This window comes from Equus asinus, chromosome 2 (genome assembly GCF_041296235.1).
Source record: "Equus asinus isolate D_3611 breed Donkey chromosome 2, EquAss-T2T_v2, whole genome shotgun sequence".
In the NCBI taxonomy this organism is placed as follows: domain Eukaryota; kingdom Metazoa; phylum Chordata; class Mammalia; order Perissodactyla; family Equidae; genus Equus; species Equus asinus.
Window position 1 is genome coordinate 127,278,961 of NC_091791.1, and position 24,250 is coordinate 127,303,210.

Here is a 24,250-nt window from a genome sequence, read left to right on the forward strand (position 1 = left end):
ACCAGGACAATGCCTATTCATCTGAAATGAATGAAAGGGCTCATCTCAGACTGGATTAGCCTCTCTAGTTACATAACATGTAGCACTCCATTTCTCTTCTTCAGCGTTCTAAACAATTTCAATTATTTACAAATTATATTATTTCTAATAATTGGGACCATGTCTGTCTGATTCTCTGCTTACAGTGTCTGGGATACTGTAGGTGTTCATTAAACATTTGCTGATTGATCGAAAAGTTTGCAGGAGAAGACACTAACTTTAATTTTGATTAAATTATGATAGAATATGGGCTATATTCCAGTATGGATACCAGTAAACAAACATTTATATGGATCTGAAGATCAGAAGAGTGCTCTAGTTTGACTAACAAATGAATTCCTAAATATACCCTACTTCTGACTTTCTTTTGTTCAACATTATATGCATCCTAGATTATCTGTGTTGATAAATACAGCTCAAGCTTATTTTACTTTATGCCAACTTAAATTTTTTTTGCCACTTCTCAATGTGCCCTCTGCTCTGTAATAGTCTGTTTACTCTCTTCAGCACACACAGCGTTCCCTCTCGTCTCTTATTTTCAAACGCTATTCTGACTCAGTCTTCCAAGCCCAGGTTCAGCTTCTTCCCTGACTGCTCTACTGTGCCTTCCTAGCTCTCCCTTCTCTGAACATACTTCACTGCAACTCATCTCATTGTTCCTTCTGTTTTACTTTTGTTCTATTAGACTGAAAGCACATGGAGGTCAAGGACAATGTACCGCCTACGCTGCAGAGGATTTTCATTTCAGTAATTTCATAAAGGAAACAGTAGGAGGTGGGTCAGCACGGAGACATTTTTATCCTACTAGCAAGCTTTTCTTTTCTTTTTTTTGTGAGGAATATTGTTCCTGAAATAACAGCTGTGCCAATCTTCTTCTACTTTATGTGGGATGCCACCTCAGCGTGGCTTGACGAGAGGTGCTAGGTCCACACTGAAGATCCAAACCTGCAAACCCCGGGCCGCTGAAGTGGATGGAGTGTGCCAACTTAACCACTACACCACCAGGCCGGCCCCAGCAAAGCATTTCTCTTGCCCTAATACAAGTGCCTTATAAGAACGCTGATGTGGGAACACTTTCTAGGTTAGCCATGCTGTTTCTTATTAAAAGGAAAAAGAAAGGCTACTTTGTTTTTGAATAAACATTAAACTGCCGCTTATTTTCTAGCAGAAAAGACAAAGGTTATTCACTTGTTAGACATCTAAAGTTGTTCTTAGGGAAGAATAATCAGAAAAAATGATTCAATAAAAAAGTTGGTCAGGGCAGATTCTGAATTAAAAGACAAGTCTTTCAAAAAAGATCTCTATAATGAAAATCTAATTTGGAAAAGTAATTATACCTACCCAAATCAATTCACTTTCTATTATAAAATATTACTATTTCTCAAAGCCTTTTTTGCTTTGTAAATCAGCTTTGAGGTATAATTAGCATACAGCAAAACGTACCTGTTAAGTGTACAGTTTTGTTGAATTTTGACAAACATGTATGCCTGTGTAACCACTACCACAATCAAGATACAGAATATTCCCAACACTCCATATAGTTCCCTTGTGCTCCCTGCAGTCAATTCCCCCTACCCATTTCTAGGCAACCAGTGATCTTGCTTTGTCCCTACAGATAAGTGCTGCCTATTTTATAATTTCATAAAAACATAATAACACAGTATGTACTCTCTTGTGTTCAGCTTCTTTTGCTCAGCATGTTTGTGAGATTCATTACACAGCTGTGTGTATCCACGGCCTATTCCTTTTAAGTGCTGAGTATCATTCCATTAGACTGTGATACAGTACAATTTACCATTTACTTCTTGACCCCTTTTAGACTATCATAAATAAAGCTATTATGAACATTTGCGTACAACTCTTTGTGTCAATGTGTGCTTTTATTTCTCTTGGTTGAATAACTATTAGTGGGAATGTTGGATTCTATGGTCAACTTTTTAAGAAACTTCCAAACTGTCTTCTAAAGTGGTTGTACCATCAGACATTCCCACCAGCTTCCAGTTCTGCATCCTTGAGTTCCAATTCTGCATCCTTGCTGATATCTGGTATTGGCAGTCTATTAAATTTTAGCAGTTCTGGAGGATGTGTAGTGGTATTCCATTGCATTTCTCTGATGATTAATGATGTTGAGAATCCAGTCCAATTTATTAATCTTTCAAAATTTTATAATTTGTGCTTTTTTGTATCCTTTGACAATCCCAAAGTCATGAAGATTTGTTCTTGTTTTCTTCTAGAAGTTTTGCAGTTTTAGCTCTTGCATTTAGGTCTGTTTTTGTGAATGGTGTGAGATAAGGATCAAGGAAGGTTCCTTTTCTTTCTCATACAGACATCCAGTTATTTCCACACCTTTGTTGAAAACACTATCCTCTCTCCACTGAATTCTGAGTATTTTTGTCAAAAATCAATTGGCCATATACATATGGATCTATTTCGGAACTCTACTCTGTTCCACTCATCTATAACACCTACCTTTACACTAATACTACCACAATGTCTCAATTACTGTGGCTTTATAATAAGTCCTGAAATCAGATGGTCTGGGTCTTCTAAACTTAACTCTTCTTTTCAAAAACTTTTGGCCCAGTGGTGCAGCAGTTAGGTTCGCATGTTCCACTTTGGTGGCCCGGGGCTCGCTGGTTTGGATCTGAGGTGCAGACCTATGCATCGCTTGTCAAGCCATGCTGTGGCAGGCATCCCACATACAAAGTAGAGGAAGATGGGCACGGATGTTAGCTCAGGGCCAGTCTTCCTCAGCAAAAAAAAAAAAAAAAAAAAAAAAAAGAGGATTGGTGGCAGATGTTAGCTGAGAGGTAATCTTCCTCAAAAAAAATTTTTTTTTGGCTATTCTAGTTCCTTTGGTTTTTCATATAAATTTTAGAATAAGTTTATCAATTTCATAAAAAAGTCTACCAGGACTTGGGATTTGTAGTAGAGAGAAGTGTCATTTTAATAATACTGTCTTCCAATCCCTGAGCCTGGTATCTCCATTTAAGTCTTCTTGAATTTTTCTCAGAATAATTTTTTACTTTTCAGTGTACAGACTGTACAAATTTTTACAGTTTATCCGTAAGTACTACTTTTTTGTTTTTTGGTGAGGAAGATTGGTCCTGAGTTAGCATTTGTTGCCAATCTTCCTCTTTTGCTTGAGGAAGATTGCCCCTGAGCTAACATCTGTGCCAATCCTCCTCTATCTCGTATTTGGGATGCCACCACAGCATGGCTTGATGAGTAGTGTGTAGGTCCACATCTGGGATCCAAACCTGAGAACCCCGGGCCACTGAAGCAGAGAGTGTGACCCTATCCACTATGCCACAGGCTGGCCCCAGGACTTCATATTTTTTGATGCTATGGATCATCAAAATGGCACTGCTATTTTAATTCCAATTTTCAACTGCTTATTGTTAGTATATGGAATACAAATGCTTCTGTATGTAGACTTTATATCTTGTGACCTTGCTAAACTCACTCATAGGTTTAGTAGCCTTTTTATAGATTCCTTAAGATTTTCTACCAGTAACAATGAGCATGTATACTGCTCAGATATTGGTTTCTAAATATCATTTTCTATAAAAGAAACCAGGGTTTTTGGAGAAATGACTCATTCAAGAGCTAAGGCTAGAAAAATACCAGATGAGCCTAAAACATCTTACTGTGTCAAAAAGGAAGAAAGTGCTCAAAGAAAGATGAGAGATGTCAAATGGACAGAGGAACCAGTTATAAAGAGACTACCATTGGCCGTTCTTTCACTATGAAAGAGAAGGCAAGCTCTTATCTTATGCTAATAAATGTAGAAGAAATAATGGGATTAGAAAATTACCACTTGGGAAACACCATAGTTATAACTGTTGCTAAAGATGATAAAACTAGCAAGTGAAAGTTTGATGAGAAACAAAATATTTACAAAGACTCAAAGTATTCCCCCACAAGGTACTTATTAATTATGAAGGAAAAAAATAACTTTATAGTGGAGAAATGTGACAGAGACTGTTGTAACCAAGTGATTAAAGTTAACATCACTAGCAAGAGCTTTCATGTGCCTCCTGATATGATGCTACAAGAACACATATGTTATTTCCTTCCAAAAATGCTTACGCTCAATCTAATGAGGAAATATTAGACGAGTCTAAATTGAGGGACATTCTACAAAATATAAATGGTCTATATTTTTTAAAAACATCATAGTCATAAAGCCAAGAAAAAAACGGCGGAACTGTTCCATATCAAAAAAACTAATGGGGGGTCGGCCTGGTGGCACAGCGGTTACATGCGCACATTCTGCTTCAGCAGCCCGGATCCCAGGTGCGGACATGGCACCACCTGGCAGGCCATGCTGTGGCAGGCGTCCCACATATAAAGTACAGGAAGATGGGCATGGATGTTAGCTCAGGGCCAGTCTTCCTCAGCAAAAAGAGGAGGATTGGTAACAGATGTTAGCTCAGGGCTGATCTTCCTCAAAAACAACAACAACAAAAAACTAACGGGACACAATAACTAAATGCAACATGCGATCCGGGACCAGAAAACAACGTTTTTCTTTTGCTATAAAGGCCAGTAATGAGATGACTAGTAAAATGTAAATAAAGTCTGTAGTCTTAGTGTTAATTTGCTGATTTTGATAACTGTTTTTAGGAAACACACAGTAAAGTACTAGTGATGCGGCCAGCCTGCTGGCACAGTGGTTAAGTGAGCATGATCTGTTTTGAGGGCCCGGGGTTCGCTGGTTCGGATGCCAGGTGCAGACATGGCACTGCTTGGCACACCATGTTGTGGCAAGAGTCCCACATATAAAGTAGAGGAAGATGGGCACGGATGTTAGCTCAGGGCCAGGCTTCCTCAGCAAAAAGAGGAGGAGTTAGCAGCAGATGTTAGTTCAGGGCTAATGTTCCTCAAAAAAAAAAAAAAAGAAAAGAAAAGAAAAAACAAATAAGCAAAGTATTAGTGACTAGCAGGACATCATGTCTGCAACTTACCCTCAAATAGTTCAAGAAAAAAACATGTACTTACAGGAAGATACAGAATGATAAAGCACAGGTGGTAAAATGTTAACCTTTGGGGGATCTGGGTGAAGGACATATAGGAATTCTTTGCACTATTTTTCTATAAAAACAAAATTATTACACAAGAAAAAGTTAAAAAGAAAGAAATCACATGTGCAATCACTTCCTCTACTTAGCATACATACCCAGATTTTCGATGGTGTAATAGCGCTGTTTATAGTCCACTTTGATGGTCTGGGCATGAGGGCTGCCAATGCCATAGCCAATAGCATAACCTCTGACCACAATGTTCTGATTCTCTGGAGGAGTCCAGCTTACTACGATGCTAGTGACAAGTGGGCGGACATGAAGAGAACTGGGCACATCAGGAACACGAGTTTCTGGGAAGGAAAGTAGAAAATCAAGATGAGATTTGCCCTCCTAGAATATTTCACAGTCCTTGGGGAATGGTGTTCAGCCTGCTGCCAAATTATTTGGGGCTAAGTTTTTTTCATTATGCCCAAGAATTCAAAGAGAATTTGTACGTCTAGTGAAGTATGGCCTATGATTTTACTGCCGTCTAAGAAAAAACAAAACTCAAAGGCCTGAAATATAAGACATTACAATATTAATTTGGAAGGGAGGACAAAGAGATCCAAGAACCTTGACCCAATGGAGAAAAACAAATAAACTGCCTTTCAATAGTTACCCACTCCTACTGGTCTCACATTTGACTCCCAAACTCTACCAGGTGGAATGTGAAAGACGTAACACCAACTGATCAGAGGCCTGTTGTCACAGGTGATCAGGTATCACGCTACCACAATGGGATCAGTTATTTACTCCCCTAAGTACTACGATAAGCCAGAAAATATGAAATTTTAGAAGCACAATTGATTTAAATGGTAGGAGACTAAGAGGCTTAAAAAGGTGGCAATTTACAGTATCTTTCAAGTACATTATTGTAAGCCATAAATTGCTATCTTCATTTAAAAGCTAGTAAACCAAGAATTAGAATAAGGACCCAGGTCTCTGTCTCTGGAGTGCAGCACCTGTCTCTGATAAAGATACACACACACCCATGTGGAGTGACTCACTGGATAAACAGGTGAGAAAAAGGGCATGGTGTCCAGGACTAAGGGAAACTGCCACTGAAACAAAGGCACGATTTATGTGGTGCAGTCTTAAATTTTAGATTATCCATTTACTTAATGGCTTTGGTAGAAAAAAGACTTTTTGTTTGAGGAAGATTAGCCCTGAGCTATCATCTGCCACCAATCCTCCTCTTTTTTGCTGAGGAAGACTGGCCATGAGCTATCATCCGTGCCCATCTTCCTCTACTTTATATGTGGGACGCCTACCACAGCATGGCTTGACAAACGGTGCCATGTCCACACCTGGGATCTGAACTGGGGAACCCCGGGCCACGGAAGTGGAACATGCGAACTTAACTACTGTGCCACTGGGCTGGCCTGAAAAACAGACTTTTTAAAGCACCTATATATTTCCATTTGTTCTGGTTCTGCTTAAAGGGGCACTTCTCTAAAAGCCACTGCAAAAAACCCAAACAAACAAAAAAACACATTCCAGAAGACTTGCTGCATTCCAGGAATGACTGCAGTATTAAAGTTCACAGATTTAAGCCATATACACCCCAAATCTGTGGCTTTCCAGTTTGACTCATTTGACCACAGTTAGTACCTAGCCTGTGCCAATTCTGCCAATTGTTGTTCTTACCATCCAAGTCACTTTCAAAAGTTTCAGCAGAAAGCCAGTCAGTAGCGGGGCCTGTACCATTGATCGTTAGAGCGGCCACTCGGAAATTATATTCAGTCCCCCGATCAAGACCTGAGACCCAAATGACAAAGAAAGACAAACTGAAACAAGAGCTTTGGAAAAACAAAAGATTAACAGTCTTTGATTAGAGCAAATATCTCATCTACCAACTCAGTATGTAGCTAGTATCCTGATAAAGTTTCAGTTAAAGTCGCTACAGAACAAGCAACACACAAACACAGCAGAGAGGAGCTCCCAGCTCTCAGGTAGAGGCTGAAGCCCACTCAAGCCTGGAGGAGAGAAATGAGCAACGCTCCCAGGGGATTACAGAATTTTTTTTAAGAGCTGGAAGGCACCTTAGAGATCACTTAAAGCAATCCCTTCATTTTGTTACTAAGGAAGCTAAAGCCAACAAGAGGCCAAGGATAATGAAAGAGTTATAACAAAGGAATAAAGTCAGTTGGTCTCAGAAGACACGCAAGACTAGAAAAGAACGCAAAGACATTATCTCCTACCAGTTACCTCTGTTCTCTAAGTTACCCCATAACGACAGCAGAAAAACTTTAAACACCAAATATGGCCTAGAAATCTATTTCTCAACAGCCTACTGGCCCACAAGTACAATACAGTACATACAATAAACAAAAGAGGAAAAAGGCCTCTCTATTATGCAACCTCTCATATTTACTATCAGCTAATAAAGTACACGATTTACCCATATATTGAAGGCAACAAAGATCCACATGTAAAAGTCTGCCCTACAAAGTAGGGCAACAGTCAATAATATGGTCAGCTATTCATATATTCATGTGTCCATTTTGTTCTTTCTTATTGTGCTAAAAGACATGTAACAAAATTTACCATCTTAACCATTTTTAAATGTACAGTTCACATGCATACATTTTTAGGGCACTTAAATACTAGATACTGTGATAGGCTTTGGAAGGGTTATGAAAAATTATCCTTCCTCCCCACATCCAAATATTGGGATCTTTGGCCAGCAGTATGGTATAGAAACTCCAAAGAGAGAGCTATTGAGAGAACTTGGGCAGGAGGCAGGATGAGCCCTGGCTCAGTTAATTAACCCTGTCACATGGTGTGAGAGGAGAGATGGGAGGTTGGGTTCTCTGCAGGCCCATCCTGAATCTGTTTGCCCACAAGAAAGCAAGAAGCAAGACAGAAAGAGAAACAAAATGGCTGGGCCCAAGTCAGTTTACCTCCCTGTCTCTTCCTTGCATACAATGAACCAGAAAGTGCCAGAGTGGGCTGTACATGTATTTATAATGGTTAACAGACAACAACCTGGACCACTAGCAAACATGGCTCAATTGAGGTCCTAAAAGAATTTAGCCAGATTATCATTCCCTCCCCTTTTGGCGAGAATTAGAATGTGAGAGAGCGAGAGAGGGAGAGCGAGAGACAGAGCATGTGAGCATCCTGGGACCAAAACATGCTAAACTTCAATCAAGTCTGTTAAACGAATGAATCTAAATATGATTTTAAAATGCAAGAATTTTCTTTGTGAAGAAAAAGTTACTTTTACCATGAAAGTGGTATTTTGCTTACATAGCAAACGTTTCATTGAGAAAATGAATAGTCTCCTCATGGGCAAGGACTGTACTATATTTCTATATTATTAGCAACAAGAACAGTACCTGGTATACAGTAAATATCTACTATTAAATATTCAAAATAAAAGCCTTACAGATGGGAAATGTTATTTAACTGCATTTGGAATAAAATCAGAAACTGACTTTTAAGAACATCTGTGACCAGTTTTACCATAATCCTCCTTTAGTGCGATTTCTCAGCAACACCCACTGCAGCCATGTTTACTCGCTGCAGCTCAGAGCTATGGGGGTTCATGTGAAGAACCCAAAAGACTGAAAGGTACCCTTGGAGACAAATATTCACCTTCTCCTATTTTGAAGGAATTTAATCCCATCTGCGAGGTGAGGAGTAAGGAAAAAAGCTTGCTGGATTACTAGAGGACAGTTTTCCACTGTCAGCAGCTCTCTTAATTTTCAGAAATTCATATCTATAAAGAAGGGAAGACTCATTACACTTTTTGACTCCAGATCTTGGTTCTATTAAGAACCTGGCCCCTGGGAGCAGAGCCAAGTGGTTGATATCAACCTTCTCTAATCCTTTCAATGTCTACCCAGGAGGGAAGCAATGTCAGGAAAGTTTATAGTTCCCCACGGATGATGAATTAATTCTCCAGGCTTTTATAATAATGACAAGACCTCCATTCTTATACCTTTCTTCCTCGAGCTCTACTAGGAACCCCCAAAAGGGTTTGTTAGGGGCATCTGTCTCTATTCTTTGTAGCACGGTCCCAATATCCAAAGAGCAACAGTACTTCACCTTCCTCCCATGCTTCTCCTGCAGAGCCAACTTGCCCATGCCCCTCCCACGCTTCTTGCTAAGCCAACTCCACTTTTCCTACCTGAGCAAGGAAGAGGAGGGTACTCTGCCATCTGTAGGGGGAATGCATATTAGAGCTGCATTTGGGTCCATTTTTACCAGGTAAGCCACTTCTCTGTTGCATATAAAGGGAAAACTATTCAAAACAAGCTATCCTTGAGAGAATTTTCTAAAACTTTATCATGTCCATAGTAATAAGAATGATTATTACATTGCTATAGCTATTCACAAATGTTGTTTCAGGCTGCATATAAACAAGTGGTGTCAGTGTTAGAAAAATAATTTTGTAAACCTCTGCTACCAACCAGACTGAGTAGATTCTTTGCTTATACAGCTTTGTTTTACCTTTTTATAGATCACAAAAAAGTAATATATATATTCAAAAAAGAAAATGGGGAGAATACAGAAAAAGACAAGTAAGGAAATAAAACTCAAACACAATCTCACCACCCAGAGATGGCAAAACCTGTAGGAGTGTTTTCCATTAATTTTTATCAAGTCAGAAGCAGACTGAACCATACAAACTCTTTTGAACCATTTTCACTTTGTATAGGTCAACAGCTGAGGGTAGTCAGTAGACTAGCACAATTCAATGTCTGAGAAAGACAGCATCTCCTAGCTTTTGCCTATGTGCAAAGCAGCTTACCTTCAATCAGCTGAGACAGCTGTGTCCCAGTTACCAAGGTCTCAGTGACATCACTCTTTCTGGAGGCCTTTCGGTAGCGAATCTTGTAGCCAGTAATCTGCCCATTTTGTGTGGCTGGAGGAGGTGGCTGCCAGTGAATCATAATACTCTGGGAAAAGACAAGATTATAGGAAAAAGATTGAATATATTGAAAGCTTAGTCCTCACTATTTTATGTGTTATTACCTTAAATTCACCTTGTAAAGAGAACAAAAATAAAGGCAGCAGGGTGCTCAGGTCAGAGTTTGCTAAGTTATTTAATAACCACTCAAAAATACTTTTTAATTTTAAAGCCATCTGACAGATGTCTGCCTTTGATTCACACTGGGCTCATCTCACAGTACTAAGTTATGATACTAAGGTATCATAAACAACTTACTTCTTCCTACTTCATTGCCAAGGCTCTGGAATGCTAAGATCTAGAATGTCATGGTTTACATACTAATGGCAATATATTTGCAGAAAGGCTAAAGTAATTTTTGCTTCACAGAAAATCAGTAAAGTTAAACAGAATAAACCGGAGTTGGTTTCTAAACCCTGCTTTACCAGCAAGTGTACCATCCATGTCACCTTACTTCTCTGCTTGATTATGATTGTTTTGATATAGAATCTCCCTCTTGGTAAGCCCTTCTGAGGTTGAACAGTACACCAGTAAAAATGAACAATGACAAGATAAAGTTTTACCTTTGAATTCCTTACTTCTAAGGACAGATTCTGAGGAGCAGCACTGGGAACTGGATGGGGAGAAAAAAAATTTTTCAGTTACCTACATATCACCCTCATGTGCTTGTTATTGGCCAGACTCTACCCAAATGCATATCTCAAACACTGATTATGCAACCTGAAGGTCTAAACCAAGCTGCCAGTGCCTTCATGTTGATAACAGTATGTGGATAAGGTGTGGTTGTGTTTGATTCATTTAAAAAAATGAGACATTCATATAAATGCACCCATACTCAAGCCAGGTTGTACTTTTAACTTTTCTAGATCCCAGATACATTGCGACCCTTCAATGTACTCTTCTGAATATTCTTGGTGATAGCATATCTTTATCTTAGGGAAGAGCCACAAATGTTCTGGAAACAAGTCTAATGGATACGGCAAGTGAATGAACCGGGTAATGTCATTATGCGTCCAAAATGTGACCTACATAAATCAGTGAGCTAGGCTTTCTTGTGTGGTTCTTAAACCAGTTTTGAAGGCAGTTCCCAAGTGGAGCAAAGAGATATTTAAGCAATGACAGCTTCAGTAAAGTGACCACGTGACTTCACAAGCCAACTATACATCGGAATGCTCAATTAGATGTGAGAAGTTTGGGACTCCCGGCTAAATAAACAGCTGCATAACTTTAGTTTCTCACATATTAGAACATAAGACAGGGGTATCTCAAAGTTTATGGTCCATACACTCTCCAACATCCCCCTCTGTAGTAACTATAGCAAGCAAAGAAAATTTACGTAAACTTAATCAGTTTCTTCTCTACCTACAAAATGTTGACTTTAGCTCTCCTCTCCTAATCCATCCACAGAAACTTCTTTCTCTCTTTTTCTGACATTTGGTGACCAGGTATATAACTAAGTGCCCACTGTGCTACAGGCTTCTGGAGGACAGAGACTATTTCTTGCTCAATGTTGTATCTTCTGCTAACAAAGTGCTTCAGGCCTCAATCCAGAGATCCAGGCACAGAGGGTCTGGAGTACAACTTAGACACATGTGTTTTGAAAAAAGTTCATGAATGGTTCCTACTATCCCCGTTAAGAACCTCTCACTTAGGTGCAGGGGCACCCAACACAGTTGTTGTTTCTGTCTTCATCATCATTACCATTGCTAAGATCTGCTGCATACTCCTACATGGGGGGTACTTAATCCTTACAACAATCATACCAAGGGAGTTTCCGTTATTATTCTCATTTTATAGATGACAAAACTATAGATGAGGTTCAGGGCAGTTAACATGCCCAAGATATTTGTTTCACCTGGCACAGGAACCAAGCTCACCTCACTCCAAAGTGCTCTCTTAAGCACCAGGCTAAGACACATTCAGTTCCTGTGACAGGCACTGGAGTCAGCATGCCAACCCACTTAGCACAGTAAAAATTGGCTCATGTGTAGATTTAAAAGCCTACAGTAAACACTTGTTCCCTCAACTGTTCTCAAAACTTTTGACCAACTGGCTTATGTAGTTGTCTAACCAAACTCTAGTTCATATTTATTTTTCCCAACTTCTTATCCTGAAAAATGTCAAGCACACAGAAAAGAGAGGCAAGAATAAAATGGTGAACACCATATATTCTTTTGGTGGAATCAATTGGATTCACCAATTCTGTCACATATGCTTTCTCTTATTATATTTATACACACATATTTATCTATCTACATATTCTTTCTGAATCATCTGCGAGAGTTGCAGTCATCATGATACTTTACTCCTAAATACTACAGTACGTATTGCCTAAGAACAAGGACATTCTCCCAGAGACCTATAATACAATGATCACATTCAGAAAATTTAATCTTAATACAAAAATAGTATCTAATATATCTAATAACATAGCTAATATTTAAAATTGCCTAACATTATCTATATCTAACATAAAGTAATTGTACTAATACATAGTGTCCTTCATAGCTGGTTTTACTCCCAGATCCAGGAACAAGTCAAAGATCATACATGTTTTATTTTATTTCATGTGTCTTTACTTCTCTTTAATCTAGATTCTAGAATGATTCCTCAATCTTTTATTTTTCCTTTCATAAGGCTAATATTTTTTAAGAATTCAGGCGGTTTATTTATTTATTTTGCAGAATTTCCCTCAATTTTGGGATGTCTCATGGTTTCATCATGATCAGATTCAAGTTAAACATTTTTGGCAGGGATACAACATAGATGAAACAGGTGAAGTTACGTCTTTCTCAATGCATCACATCAGGAGGCACATGATGTCAGTCTGCTCCTTTATTAGTGTGACCATTATTATGGTTGACCATTTACTTCAAGAAGTCAAACCACAGCTTCTAAAGCATGCCTGTATATATATAAGGGCTATATATACATACACACACAGTTTTAAAAAATGACATTTTTGTAACAAGTTGGATTTAGCTGAGTTTCATGAAACAATACATATACTTACTAAAGTGCAATGAACTCTGTTATTTTCTGTTCTATTCTGAAAATATTTTTAAAAAAATGCTGGTCTTGACTCACTCAATATCTCTGGCAAGCTGTAGTTTGAAAAATACTGCTCCAGATCATGGGCATATGCATATAACTTGGCTTAGAAATTCAATCACAAGCGAGAAATGAAACTGCCACAAATGACTGGGAATTAAAAGGATCTATTTGGCATACAAACATGGTTGCTAAGTAGAGCAAGGCTAGCCTTCCAACAGTCCTGGAATGGTCTGTGTTATGAAGAAGCAATAATATTTACTTATACAAAAGCCCCTACTAAAAATAAAAACACTGAGAAGATATTCAGTATCAGGCACTACATGTTCTATGCTCTCTCACTAAGTCTTTACAGCAACACAATGAAGTTGGTTTATCTACATTTTACACGTAAAGAAACACGCTCAGACATGTTAACTGACTTGACCAAAGTCACACCACCAGTAAGGGGCAGAGCTGGGATTTGAACTGAATCTTCTTGACAGCAAAGCCCATGATCTTACCACTACGCCACCAGGGCCCCCAAGCAAGAGATTTTGTTCCCGAGGAAGAAAGACTCACCATCTGACAATGTTCGAACAGCAACATCTTGCGTGGAGACTCCAGGACCATGTTTATTGTAGGCCACCACTCGGAAACTATACTCTGTATATTTTTTCAACCCATTAATGGTGTGGGAGTGACTTGAAACATCAACATCCTTGAACAAAATAAAACAATTATATACACAACGAAAGCCAAAAGAACCGCTGCAAAATAATTAACTATACAAATTCTATATTTGACACAATGCAGATTTTTATCCCTTTACAGAATGTTATTTAACAGTCAAAGCAGATTAATCATAAACACTGGCAATTTACTGAGAAATATTGCTTGATGTTTAGTGACCCATGCTGACAGAAACTACAGAATAAATGTTGGTACAAAGAAATAGAATCTGTCAACTTTCCATTTCCTATAGATCTTTTTTTTCCCTAAGACTTCAAGACAGGTATTGAGTTTTGGAAACATATTTCAACTTTACTATTCCAATCAATGGGTTGAAAAATGGCTTCAACTTATACCTGTTCTTTATCAGTCCCTTTTTCCATGTAGTACAATTTGTAATTCTGAATTTCCCCATTGCCAGACAACGGTGTTTCCCAGGTGACAGTGATAGAAGTAGGTGAAGTTGCATATGCTCGGATGTTAGGTGCTGGGCCGGGGAGCTGAACTAGAAAGAAAATTTCAAAACAGCAAGATACAAATGAAATTTACTGCACTCCTCAATGACCATTCTCAGCAATAATGTCATACTGGCCACATTTTAAAAACAATAAAAACTAAGAAAACAACAGACTTAATTGAAGTGGTTTTAGGGTAATATATAATTAAATGCATTAGCCTTTTTAAGACTCAACACCAAAAACTATCTGTGAAGTATCTCAAATTTATTCAAAGAAAAAAATGAACACTGCAGAATTCTTCTTGAGGTATATAAAATCCTAGTTTTGCAGTGGGACGGCAGCACATAAAACCAACCATCATAAAAAGAAAGCCTTCTTTTACTAGGCACTGGGGACACAGTGATGAATAGAGTCCCTGCCCACAAAGAATTCCCAGTGCAGAGGGAAGTCAGACATAGAGTTATAAATAAATAACGTCATAAGTGCTAAAAGAGTTGGTAACAGTTGTTACCAACTGAAAGGAGAAAGTACACAATTCTGCTTTGGGAGGGGGTGGGTAGCAAAGGAGAAGACTGCTGAAGACTTCTGGGGAGTAAGAGGAATGGACAGTTTTCTTAGATACCAAGGGGAAAACTATTCCAGTCAATGGGGAGGATATGTGAGAAGATAGTGTTATGCAGTTATGGTTGAAACAGAGAATGGATATGGGAGAGAGAATGCTGAAAAGGATGACAAGAGTCAGAGAATGAAGAACCTAATTTAATGCCCTGCTACAGAGTTTGGATTATCTCTTATAGGTGTTCGGTAATCGCTGAAAAGTTATGAGCAGGGACATGACATGACACGATCATATTTCTGTTTAGAAAGGATGTGTGAACACATGCATGGAAGAAAAACAGTAAGGGAACAAGACTAGATTAAAGAATAATAATTTTAAGAATAGCTATCATTTAATGAATGCGTATAACCAGTTGAGCGTTAAGCGCTTTACATGCATTTAAATTACATCGCTCTTTTTGGAAGATTAGCCCTGAGCAAACATCTGCTGCCAATCCTCCTCTTTTTGCTGAGGAAGACTGGCCCTGAGCTAACATCCGTGCCCATCTTCCTCTACTTTATATGTGGGACGCCTGCCACAGCATGGCTTGCCAAGCGGTACCATGTTCACACCTGGGATCTGAACCGGTGAACCCCGGGCTGCTGAAGCGAAATGTGCACACTTAACCACTGCGCCACAGGGCTGGCCCCTTAAATTACATCTTATTTAATCTTTGCACTAATCCAAATGACAGACACTATTATCCTCCCTATTTATAGACCATGATGAGAGGTTTAGAACCACTCCCAAGGGATGGGGAAGTTAGCAAGTGGTGGAGCCCAGAGGTGAGCACTTTCTGATTCTAAAATGCAGACTCAAGAGGACCAGTGAGGAAATCACAACACCCTCCATAGAATGTATGTGACTAGAAAACTCAATGATTGGTTGCCTTACTGACTGTCCAGTTCTAACTCCTACAGTGGCTCACATACCTTTTTACTATATATTTTTTTTGTCTGACTGACAGGTTCCAGTCCCAATTTATTTTTTTATTTTTACTGTTTTTTTAAGAGTTGGTATTTTTTTTTTTAAGATTGGCACCTGAGCTAACAACTGTTGCCAATCTTCTTCTTTTTTTCCTTTCTGCTTTTTCTCCCCAAATCCCTCCAGTACATAGTTGTATATTTTAGTTGTGGGAACTTCCAGCTGTGGCACGTGGGACGCCACCTCAACGTGGCCCGACGAGTGGTGTCATGTCTGCGGCCAGGATCCAAACCAGCGAAACCCTGGGCTGCTGCAGCAGAGCGCGCAAACTTAACCACTCGGCCACGGGGCCAGCCCCTCCAGTCCCAATTTATACACAAATCCTGGGCAGTTGCCTATGCCTACACCTTGGTAGACTCTGTATTGGAAAACAATTTCTCTGGTGCTAGTGTTTCTGTCACACATATCCATTAGATTTAAGGAAAGGGGAAAAAAACTAACAAAACGTAAAACAAACCTGCTTTCTTAAACAACAGCACCACAGCTTAAGATTAGTTTTGCTACCAAAGTACAGAAACCTGAATGTGGTTATTCTGACAGTTGTTTGCTTTATTTAGTTATGAATCATGTTATTCACTTACTGTCAAGAGCATATTTTGTGCAGCCTGACAGGTGGGGTTTGTCACACTTCTGCGGTGAGAGAAAACTTTCCTCTAACTTACTAAAGGGGAAAGAAAACAAAAGTCCCCAAATTCCCTTGAAATCATTTTCAATATATTCATTGGCTAAATGTAGGCAAATATGACCCTTAAAAAGGCGCTAACAAATTCTTTCATTTTAGTTGTACAGTGGCATAATAACGGAAAAAATTTTAAGTTGGTTTGTGAAGCTAAAAGTGCAAAATCTTTTCCAAGGGCCGAGTCCGACACTTCTGCCCCACACAGGCTGGATACCTGGAGAGGAAGTGTGAACCTCTCTCCATTTCCGCCAAAACACGCTACAGTCGCTCTCCATCCCTAAAATATCCTCACCAGCGCCTGTTGCCCCTCTATCTATATTCTTATTTAGCTACTTTATTTTAATCGAACTCCTTGAACAAATGATTGTGCTGCCCACCTTCCCTGTGATGACAGCTCATCGCACTACTGTCTATTTCCTTGTCTGTCTCTGGCACCAGACTGTAATACGCTCCCTGTGGACAGAAGCCAAGTCTTACTCATCTTTACAGCCTGACTGCCTAGCAGTGATGGGCACGTGGTAGGCACTCAACGAATCTCCTGTCCCTTCCATCTTTTCCTTTACCCCTAAATTGACAATGACTCTTCTAGTCCAGTAGTTTTCAACAGTTTGACTCATAAGTTCTGAAATAATAATGAAGGCCACAGGCTCTTTCCCAGGGAAACTGTGAATAGGTACAGACACACAAATATTTTCAGAAGGTTCATAGCGCCAAGATGGAGGCCTTGCACTGAATCCAATCCAGTAGTCTTTTCTTTTATTTTCATCATGATTCGTCTTGCATGTGCACTGTTTGATTGCATTTTGGGGATTGGGTCATGCAGTTTCCTTCCCCAAGAATGCTTGCTCTAAGCCAAATGCTTCAAGGCCCACCTCAGGTCTCATCTTTTCCTCAGAACTTGCCTTGATTTACCTCACTTTTACAGTAATTTTTCCTTGTTCTATATCCCAGTATCTGTCATGAATGACGCCTGTACATGAAAGCTAACGGAGGAAAATTGAGCACGAAATCTAATAGATTGTTCCTCCTCTTATCTGAACACAGTAACTGTGAAATTCAACATCCTTTTCCTGTAATGAGAACACATTCTTTCCTTAAATCAAGCCCTTGACGCTCTGATGAGCTCTCGTTCTTACGCGGGTTTGATGTCTGATCTTTAAGCTCTATCAGTGAAATGATCAATGACCTCCTATCTAGACTGCTTGTTCTTTACGGGCAGAATTCCTGTCTTGTGCATCCTCTGCATCTCTAACACCGTGTGGAGTGCCTCATATATACTCAGTAAATGTTTGGTGAGTGAAGGATTTGCCACAGCACTAGAAGTGAAGCTCCATACACTTCTTGACTTTACTTGTTCCACCCATCAGGTAAAGTGCTTAAGTTATTTCCATAGTCTCATTGCTAAATTCACTTAATCTGTGTCATTGCCTGGTCAGTAGCTTCCACAAATGTATCTCACATGCTGAAGTAAAATCTTTGTTATTGGAAGCTTGTTAATACAGGAAAACTAATGCAGTTAATAGTGAAAGAAAACTGGAGAAGGCACCAAGGAAAAACAGGGGCTTGTGTTAAAAGAAAGTAAAAGTGTAGAAGAAAGTCTCATGGGAAAAGCATTAATTATGATCTGATTGCTCCTTGCAGTTTCAGGCCTATATTTTAAAAGCAAAACTTAAGACATACAAGACATTTATAAAGTAAGTCAACCTAACACTCATTTCAACTGCAGATTATCTTAAGAAATATAATTGGAAGTAACACTATTTAGCACAAAAGACCACAGGTCCAAAGTAAATCTCAAAGAGATTCTGAAGAGTGTGGAAAGTATAAAGATCAGGGCAATCCAGTTGCTAATTATTAAATACCTACTTCATGTGTAAGGCACTATATTAGACACTGTGGGAAACAAAAAGAATGACAAAGACTCTCTCTTTGCCATGAAATAAATGAGATAGCTTAACAATCAGAATTTAAAGAAGAAAGCAATAATGTATCTTAGAATTGTACAGATACAATATTAGATAGGATCAGAGGAAAGATTCTAGAAGGTATCTGAGCTAGGTCTTAAAGGATCAGTAAAATTTGAGTACATATCAGCAGAATTACTGTTTTACACTACTTGCTACTGTGTGATGTGGATTAATTTGATCTCCCCTAACTAATTCAGAAGGACCTTGAAGGTGAGGAACTGTACTTCTGTACTCCTAGGTGTGCAAGGGTACACGTAAGGTAGGCCTTCATATAGATCTACCTACACGCCGAGCTGACAGACAGGTGGGAGACTTACCCTCAGGCTGTGTTTCCACTCGTAGTGGAGCTGAACTCTCTCCGGAGCCATGCTTATTTTGAGCCATAACTCTGAAGATGTACACGGTTGCTGGCATTAGGTTTTGAATGGTTACCTGCATTTCTCCTGGGTGACTGGTATTCTCAACACGTTCCCTTTGGACAAAGAGGGATTTGGAAAGAAACAGCATCAATTAGGAATATTTTGAGAATGTGCAGTTTCCATTTTCACTGCAATGCCTATAGATACCAAACCACTTCAAAATCTTAACAATTTAAGTCAAATTAACTCTCAAAAAAGGAAACTTTTGGGGGTGGAACAGTGCACAGTAGAATATGGAGACTGGCAAAGAACAACGTCATATATGTCTGCTAACTGGCTGCTATCCCTGGTCATAAGCAAGACTTCCTTTCAGAGAAGACACAGACCAGATTCTGGGCCATTTCAAATGGGGCAGCTGGTCATCAATTTTGTAGGCTTTAGGAATCACTGAGTTTTAAGGGGTGATTCTCAGGGACACAAACAGAAGGTGATTACATGTACCAACCAATTTTCACAGAAAATATCAAAGAATGCTGTGTATATTTTGGATAACAGATCTTGATAAAAAGAAAATTAGAGATTATCACTTTTAAAATTGGGAACAAAACATTAAAAATTTACAGGAAGCTTAAAAGTAACCCAGTCTATAAAATAAGCTAATCATGACACTGATTTCTAGAATTTCTTAAAATGAATACAGTAGATCCCCTTATCCGCAGGAGATCCATTCTGGATGCCTGAAACCACGGATAGCACCAAACTCTATATATACTATGTTTTTCCTTCTACATACGTACCTAGGAGAAAGGTTAATTTATAAATTAGGTACAGTAAGAGATTAGCAACAATAACAATAAAATAGAACAATTATAATATACTGTAATAAAATTTACCACTGATCCTAGCAACCTCAGCACATGATTTTTTCCTTTCCTTATTAGGTCAAGAACTTTCACCTTTTCACTTAAAGGAAGTACTTTATGGCTTCTCTTTGGCATATCCAAATTACCAACATCACTACTCTCACACTTCGGGGCCATTATTAAGTAAAATAAGGGTTACTTGAATACAAGTGCTGTAATATCGAGACAGTAAGTCTAATAACCGAGATGACAACTAAGTTGACTAATAGGCAGGTAGTGTACGCAGTGTGTATCCGCTGGACAAAGGGATGATTCACGTCCTGAGTGGGATGAAGCAGGATGGTGTGAGATTTCATCACACTACTCATAACGGTGCCCAATTTAAAACTTATGAATTGTTTCTTTCTGGAATTTTCCATTTAATATTTTCAGACCATGGTTGATCATGGGTAACTGAGACCAAAGAAAGCAAAACTATGGATATGGGGGGACTACTGTACTCTTTCGGAATAAATTTCAAACCGATGTGAAATGCGTCTGACAAATCAGAAACAGTACAAATGAATCCAGCCATCTAGTGTTATGAGAGGAAAACATAAAAGCAGTTATCCCATTCTTTAAAAAATAATGCTTTATTTTGGGGGTCTGTGTGTCCACACTTGAGACCACAATTATGCTCAATCTACTGTACTTACTGTAACAAAACCCCTATTACATTACACAGAGTTTTCAACAAATACTGTGATGGAATTTACTTGTTCTATACAAATAGCTGGCCTTTAAGAACTGTCAATCCTGTGAGGAAAGATCTGTGTCTATCTTGAGAGAGTAATAAAAGGGCCCCAAACTACTCAGTGGAAGAAATTATTTGAGTAAAAATTTTTACTTTAAAATATTGATAATTTTCCCAGAAATTACTGAGTAAAATTGTTGAGCATACGCCAATCTGTGTGATGGTATGTGATCTTTTGCATTTCAGAGATTTAAGTGTTTTTCAACAGTTTCCAATAGTTCTGTAAACTACTTTAATTAAAAAACAGTACCCATGCCATATTTATAGAGGTTGTTTGTCTATAAGCAGATCCATCGGTAAAGAGCACTATGGTGACAAAAGTATTGCTCAGAGATACTCGAGATATCTATAGATAGTATTTTCTCTTTAGCTAAACTTCAGTATAACAAGATTTAGAGGAAGGATATCAACTGATTTCTTACACCGAGGGCGCTGACTCCTGGACTGATCACAAATGACTGCTGTCTAAGAGGAAGTAGGTCTTTTACACTTCACTAAACTAAAAGCTCCAGGAAACAAGACAGATTAGGTCTGTTTTGCTCACTCTGTAAATAAAAGTATAAACGAGTTCTTTCTGAGAAAGAGAGTGGCGGGGCACTATTGTACTCTGACGTGAAAGAGTGTCTCCTTCCTGTTCACAACAGAAGCACCTAGCAGAATGCTTATACACCAGGCAGCGTCACAAACGTGTGCTGAAGGAATGGATGAGATCTGCCTTCTGATACGTAACTCTTATATAGCAATGATAGCATTTTGGTTGTTCTACGTGAAAGGGAAAAAACGGGAGAAATGAGTGAAGGGAACTAAAAACCTAGAACAAATTTCTCTAGAAGCATTACAATAACAAAAAACATCCGTAAGAGGTGTGATTCCCTACGGTGGACTATACCCAGCACCTGAAGAGCTTCCAACACTAGATTGCTCTGAGGACCCAGAACCAAGTGTCTGTCTAGAAAAAAACTTTTGACTTCAGGAGATCCAGGGTAAGCTATGAAGGACAATTCTCATAAATGTGTGAGGTTGCAATGGGACTCAGGTTAGAATGTGTTAACTAAGAGTCAAAAGAGAAAGAAAAAGGTACACTTCACATTAGGACAGCGCTGGGCTAGAAGTTAGGAGCTCCAATTCTAGTTCTGGCAATACTACTACCTTGCTAGGGGATCCTACGCAAGTCACTAAGTCTTTCTGGGCCTCAGTTTCTTCACGTACTAAATAGAAGCATGAGACCAGGGTGACAAAGTTTTTATTAAAGGGCCTGACAGTAAATATTTACAGGCCAAGAGGCAAAATGGAAAATATTATGTAGTTACATAACCTATTAAAATGTAACCAGTTGAAAATGTAAAAACTGTTCTTAGCTCCTGGGCCATAAAAATAATGTCTGATTTGTCCCAGGGTCCATAGTTTACCAACTTCTGGATTAGACTAACAGATACCTAAGACTTCTTCCATCTCTAAAATACTATTAATTTCTAGAATAATTTACTCTATACTCTCTGTTTAATGTCTAAAATCAGAAAAGTACTACCGTACACATTAAAGACATTGGAAAAAAGGAGAATATTTCATAGCTGAAAAGGCAGAAAAGGCAGAGGAAGGACCCTCTGGAATCTTGGGTACCTTGGGTAGCCAATAGAATTATAGCTCATGACCAAGGCACATAGTGCCACCTGGTGGTTGAATTTTCAAATGCAGGAAGTAAGGGAATTTGTAAATGCAGGCAGTGGTATACATCCTCACAATGAATTCTTATCATCAGTCTGTGGAGAAAATTTATTATCCTCATTTTTTAAATGAGAAAATTTAAGCTTACAATGGACAAATAAATTTTATTTATAAAACAAGTAACCAGGATCTAGTTTTTTGACTCAGTGTTCTTTCTATACCTTCATTGCTTTTATTCAGAAATCATAAAGTAATGAGGTAACAAAAAAATATTACAGTCTCCAAGAATCTTCCTTTGAAATATTCCCTTGATTTATTCTGTCCACTCCAAGACACTGCTCCCACTTTCACCCAAGCCATACCTACCACGCACCTAGATTAACGTAACTATTTGTCTCTCTTATTCCATTTCTTCTCCCCTCTAATCTTGTGTAGTACCCTCAAAGTACTGTTAATAAAAGCTGTTTAATAAAATCACACGGCACACTTGTTCAGGACTCTAAAATGGTCCCTTCTTAACTGATTATGTGTAAATTCTTACTGGCATTCCAACATTTGGCTCCAAACTTCCACTTTTATTATAATCTCTTACTAATTTCTACCAAAAACTCTAGCCCAGTTAGGCTAGCTTTGTTACTTTTCCCATTCTTCAAACACCAGACACACAAATTAAACTGGATCCTCTCTGCATCTCCTCTTCCTTTATAGATACTTGTCCTGTCCGCCTGCCCCTGCCAACTTAACTCTCATATTTTTCTCAATTCCAACTTCATTTATTAATCATCTCTGCTCATTTCAACTCATGATTCATAAATTAAAAAATTTAAATGTGATAGATTTTCATTAAAAACCAAAGTATATATAGTTAAAAAAAAATTTCAAGTCCGAGTTTTTCTCCCTCTTCAAAACCTGTCCTACCCTGAGGCCCACCTGTGGCATGTACTGACCTGTATCTTACCAGATCTCTACATGCCAGGCTTTCTCAACCTCAGCACTGTTGAGATTTTGGGGAGGATAATTCTTTGTTGTAGGGGCTGCCCTGTACGTTGGAGGATGTTTATCAGCATCTCCACCTTTTACTCACCAGATGCCAGTAAGCATCCCCTTCCATCTCAGTTGTGACAACCCAAAACGTCTCCAGACATTGCCAAATGTCTTCTGGGAGGTGGGGGGCAAACTGTCCCTGGTTGAGAATCATGCTTTAGGCATTCACATACACATCAAAATATATAGATAAAAGCCACTTAAAAAAATTCCTGCATCATACTTCATATGGATATTTATATCTGAACTACATGTCCATCCCTTTATCAACAGACATTTACGTTCAATGGACATTTACACTCTTTCCTTTTTTCAGTGCTTCAAAACAAACAATGCTACAATAAACATTTTATACAAGTGCCCTATGCATATGTGTATCTGTATATCTATAGGACAGACACCTAGAAGTGTAATTGTTGGAAGCAAGGGTATGTGTGTTAAAAGATAAAAAATTCTGCCAAATTACCTTCTCCAAAGGCTACTCTAATTTATACTGCCACTAAGAGCCTAGAGCAGATTTCTTCTCAGCATTTAACTCACTTAACATTGGATATTATCAACTTAAAATTTTTGCTAGCCTTAGGTAAAAAAATGGTAACTGATTATTTTATATTTCCAAGATTGCTAGTGATGGTGAAAACCTTTGTAATTTTACTGGGCTTTCCACTAACTTCCATGAGTCATCTACAAGTACCATTTGCCTCTTGGGATATCTGCCTTTTACTTACAATTTGTAGGAGGTCTTTATATAGATTGGATATCAATACAATCTTTTGTAAATGTTACAAATTTTTTCCCAGCTTACCACTTAATAGTTTGATTTTGCTTACATGATGTTTTATCACATGGAATTTACCCTGTTACATAATAAACTTTGTCAATGTCTCCTGTTATGGCTTCTGGATTTCCTGTCTTCCTTCAAAAGGTCTTTCATACTCAAATGAAAGAAACAGTTTCTATATTTTCTTCTAACACATTTATGTCTTAAAAATATCTCTTGATCCATCTATTGTCGCTATACATGATATAAGACAGAGAGATAATTTTTATTCCTT

At 38.5% G+C, this 24,250-nt stretch overlaps 1 protein-coding gene across 13 annotated transcripts in view; it reads right to left on the reverse strand.

Annotated features, from left to right (window-relative positions):
- The window catches only part of NEO1 (neogenin 1), a 249,324-nt gene that overhangs the window by 39,716 nt on the left and 185,358 nt on the right, over positions 1–24,250 (reverse strand). For all 13 annotated transcript variants that reach the window (XM_070498461.1, XM_070498457.1, XM_070498490.1 and 10 more), the window contains exons 9-15: positions 18,789–18,943; positions 14,142–14,290; positions 13,636–13,774; positions 10,587–10,636; positions 9,865–10,012; positions 6,753–6,863; positions 5,222–5,416 (exon numbers count right to left, since the gene is read on the reverse strand). In XM_070498461.1, the coding sequence (XP_070354562.1) occupies positions 5,222–5,416; positions 6,753–6,863; positions 9,865–10,012; positions 10,587–10,636; positions 13,636–13,774; positions 14,142–14,290; positions 18,789–18,943 (947 nt within the window). The remainder of the gene's footprint in view (positions 1–5,221; positions 5,417–6,752; positions 6,864–9,864; positions 10,013–10,586; positions 10,637–13,635; positions 13,775–14,141; positions 14,291–18,788; positions 18,944–24,250) is intronic.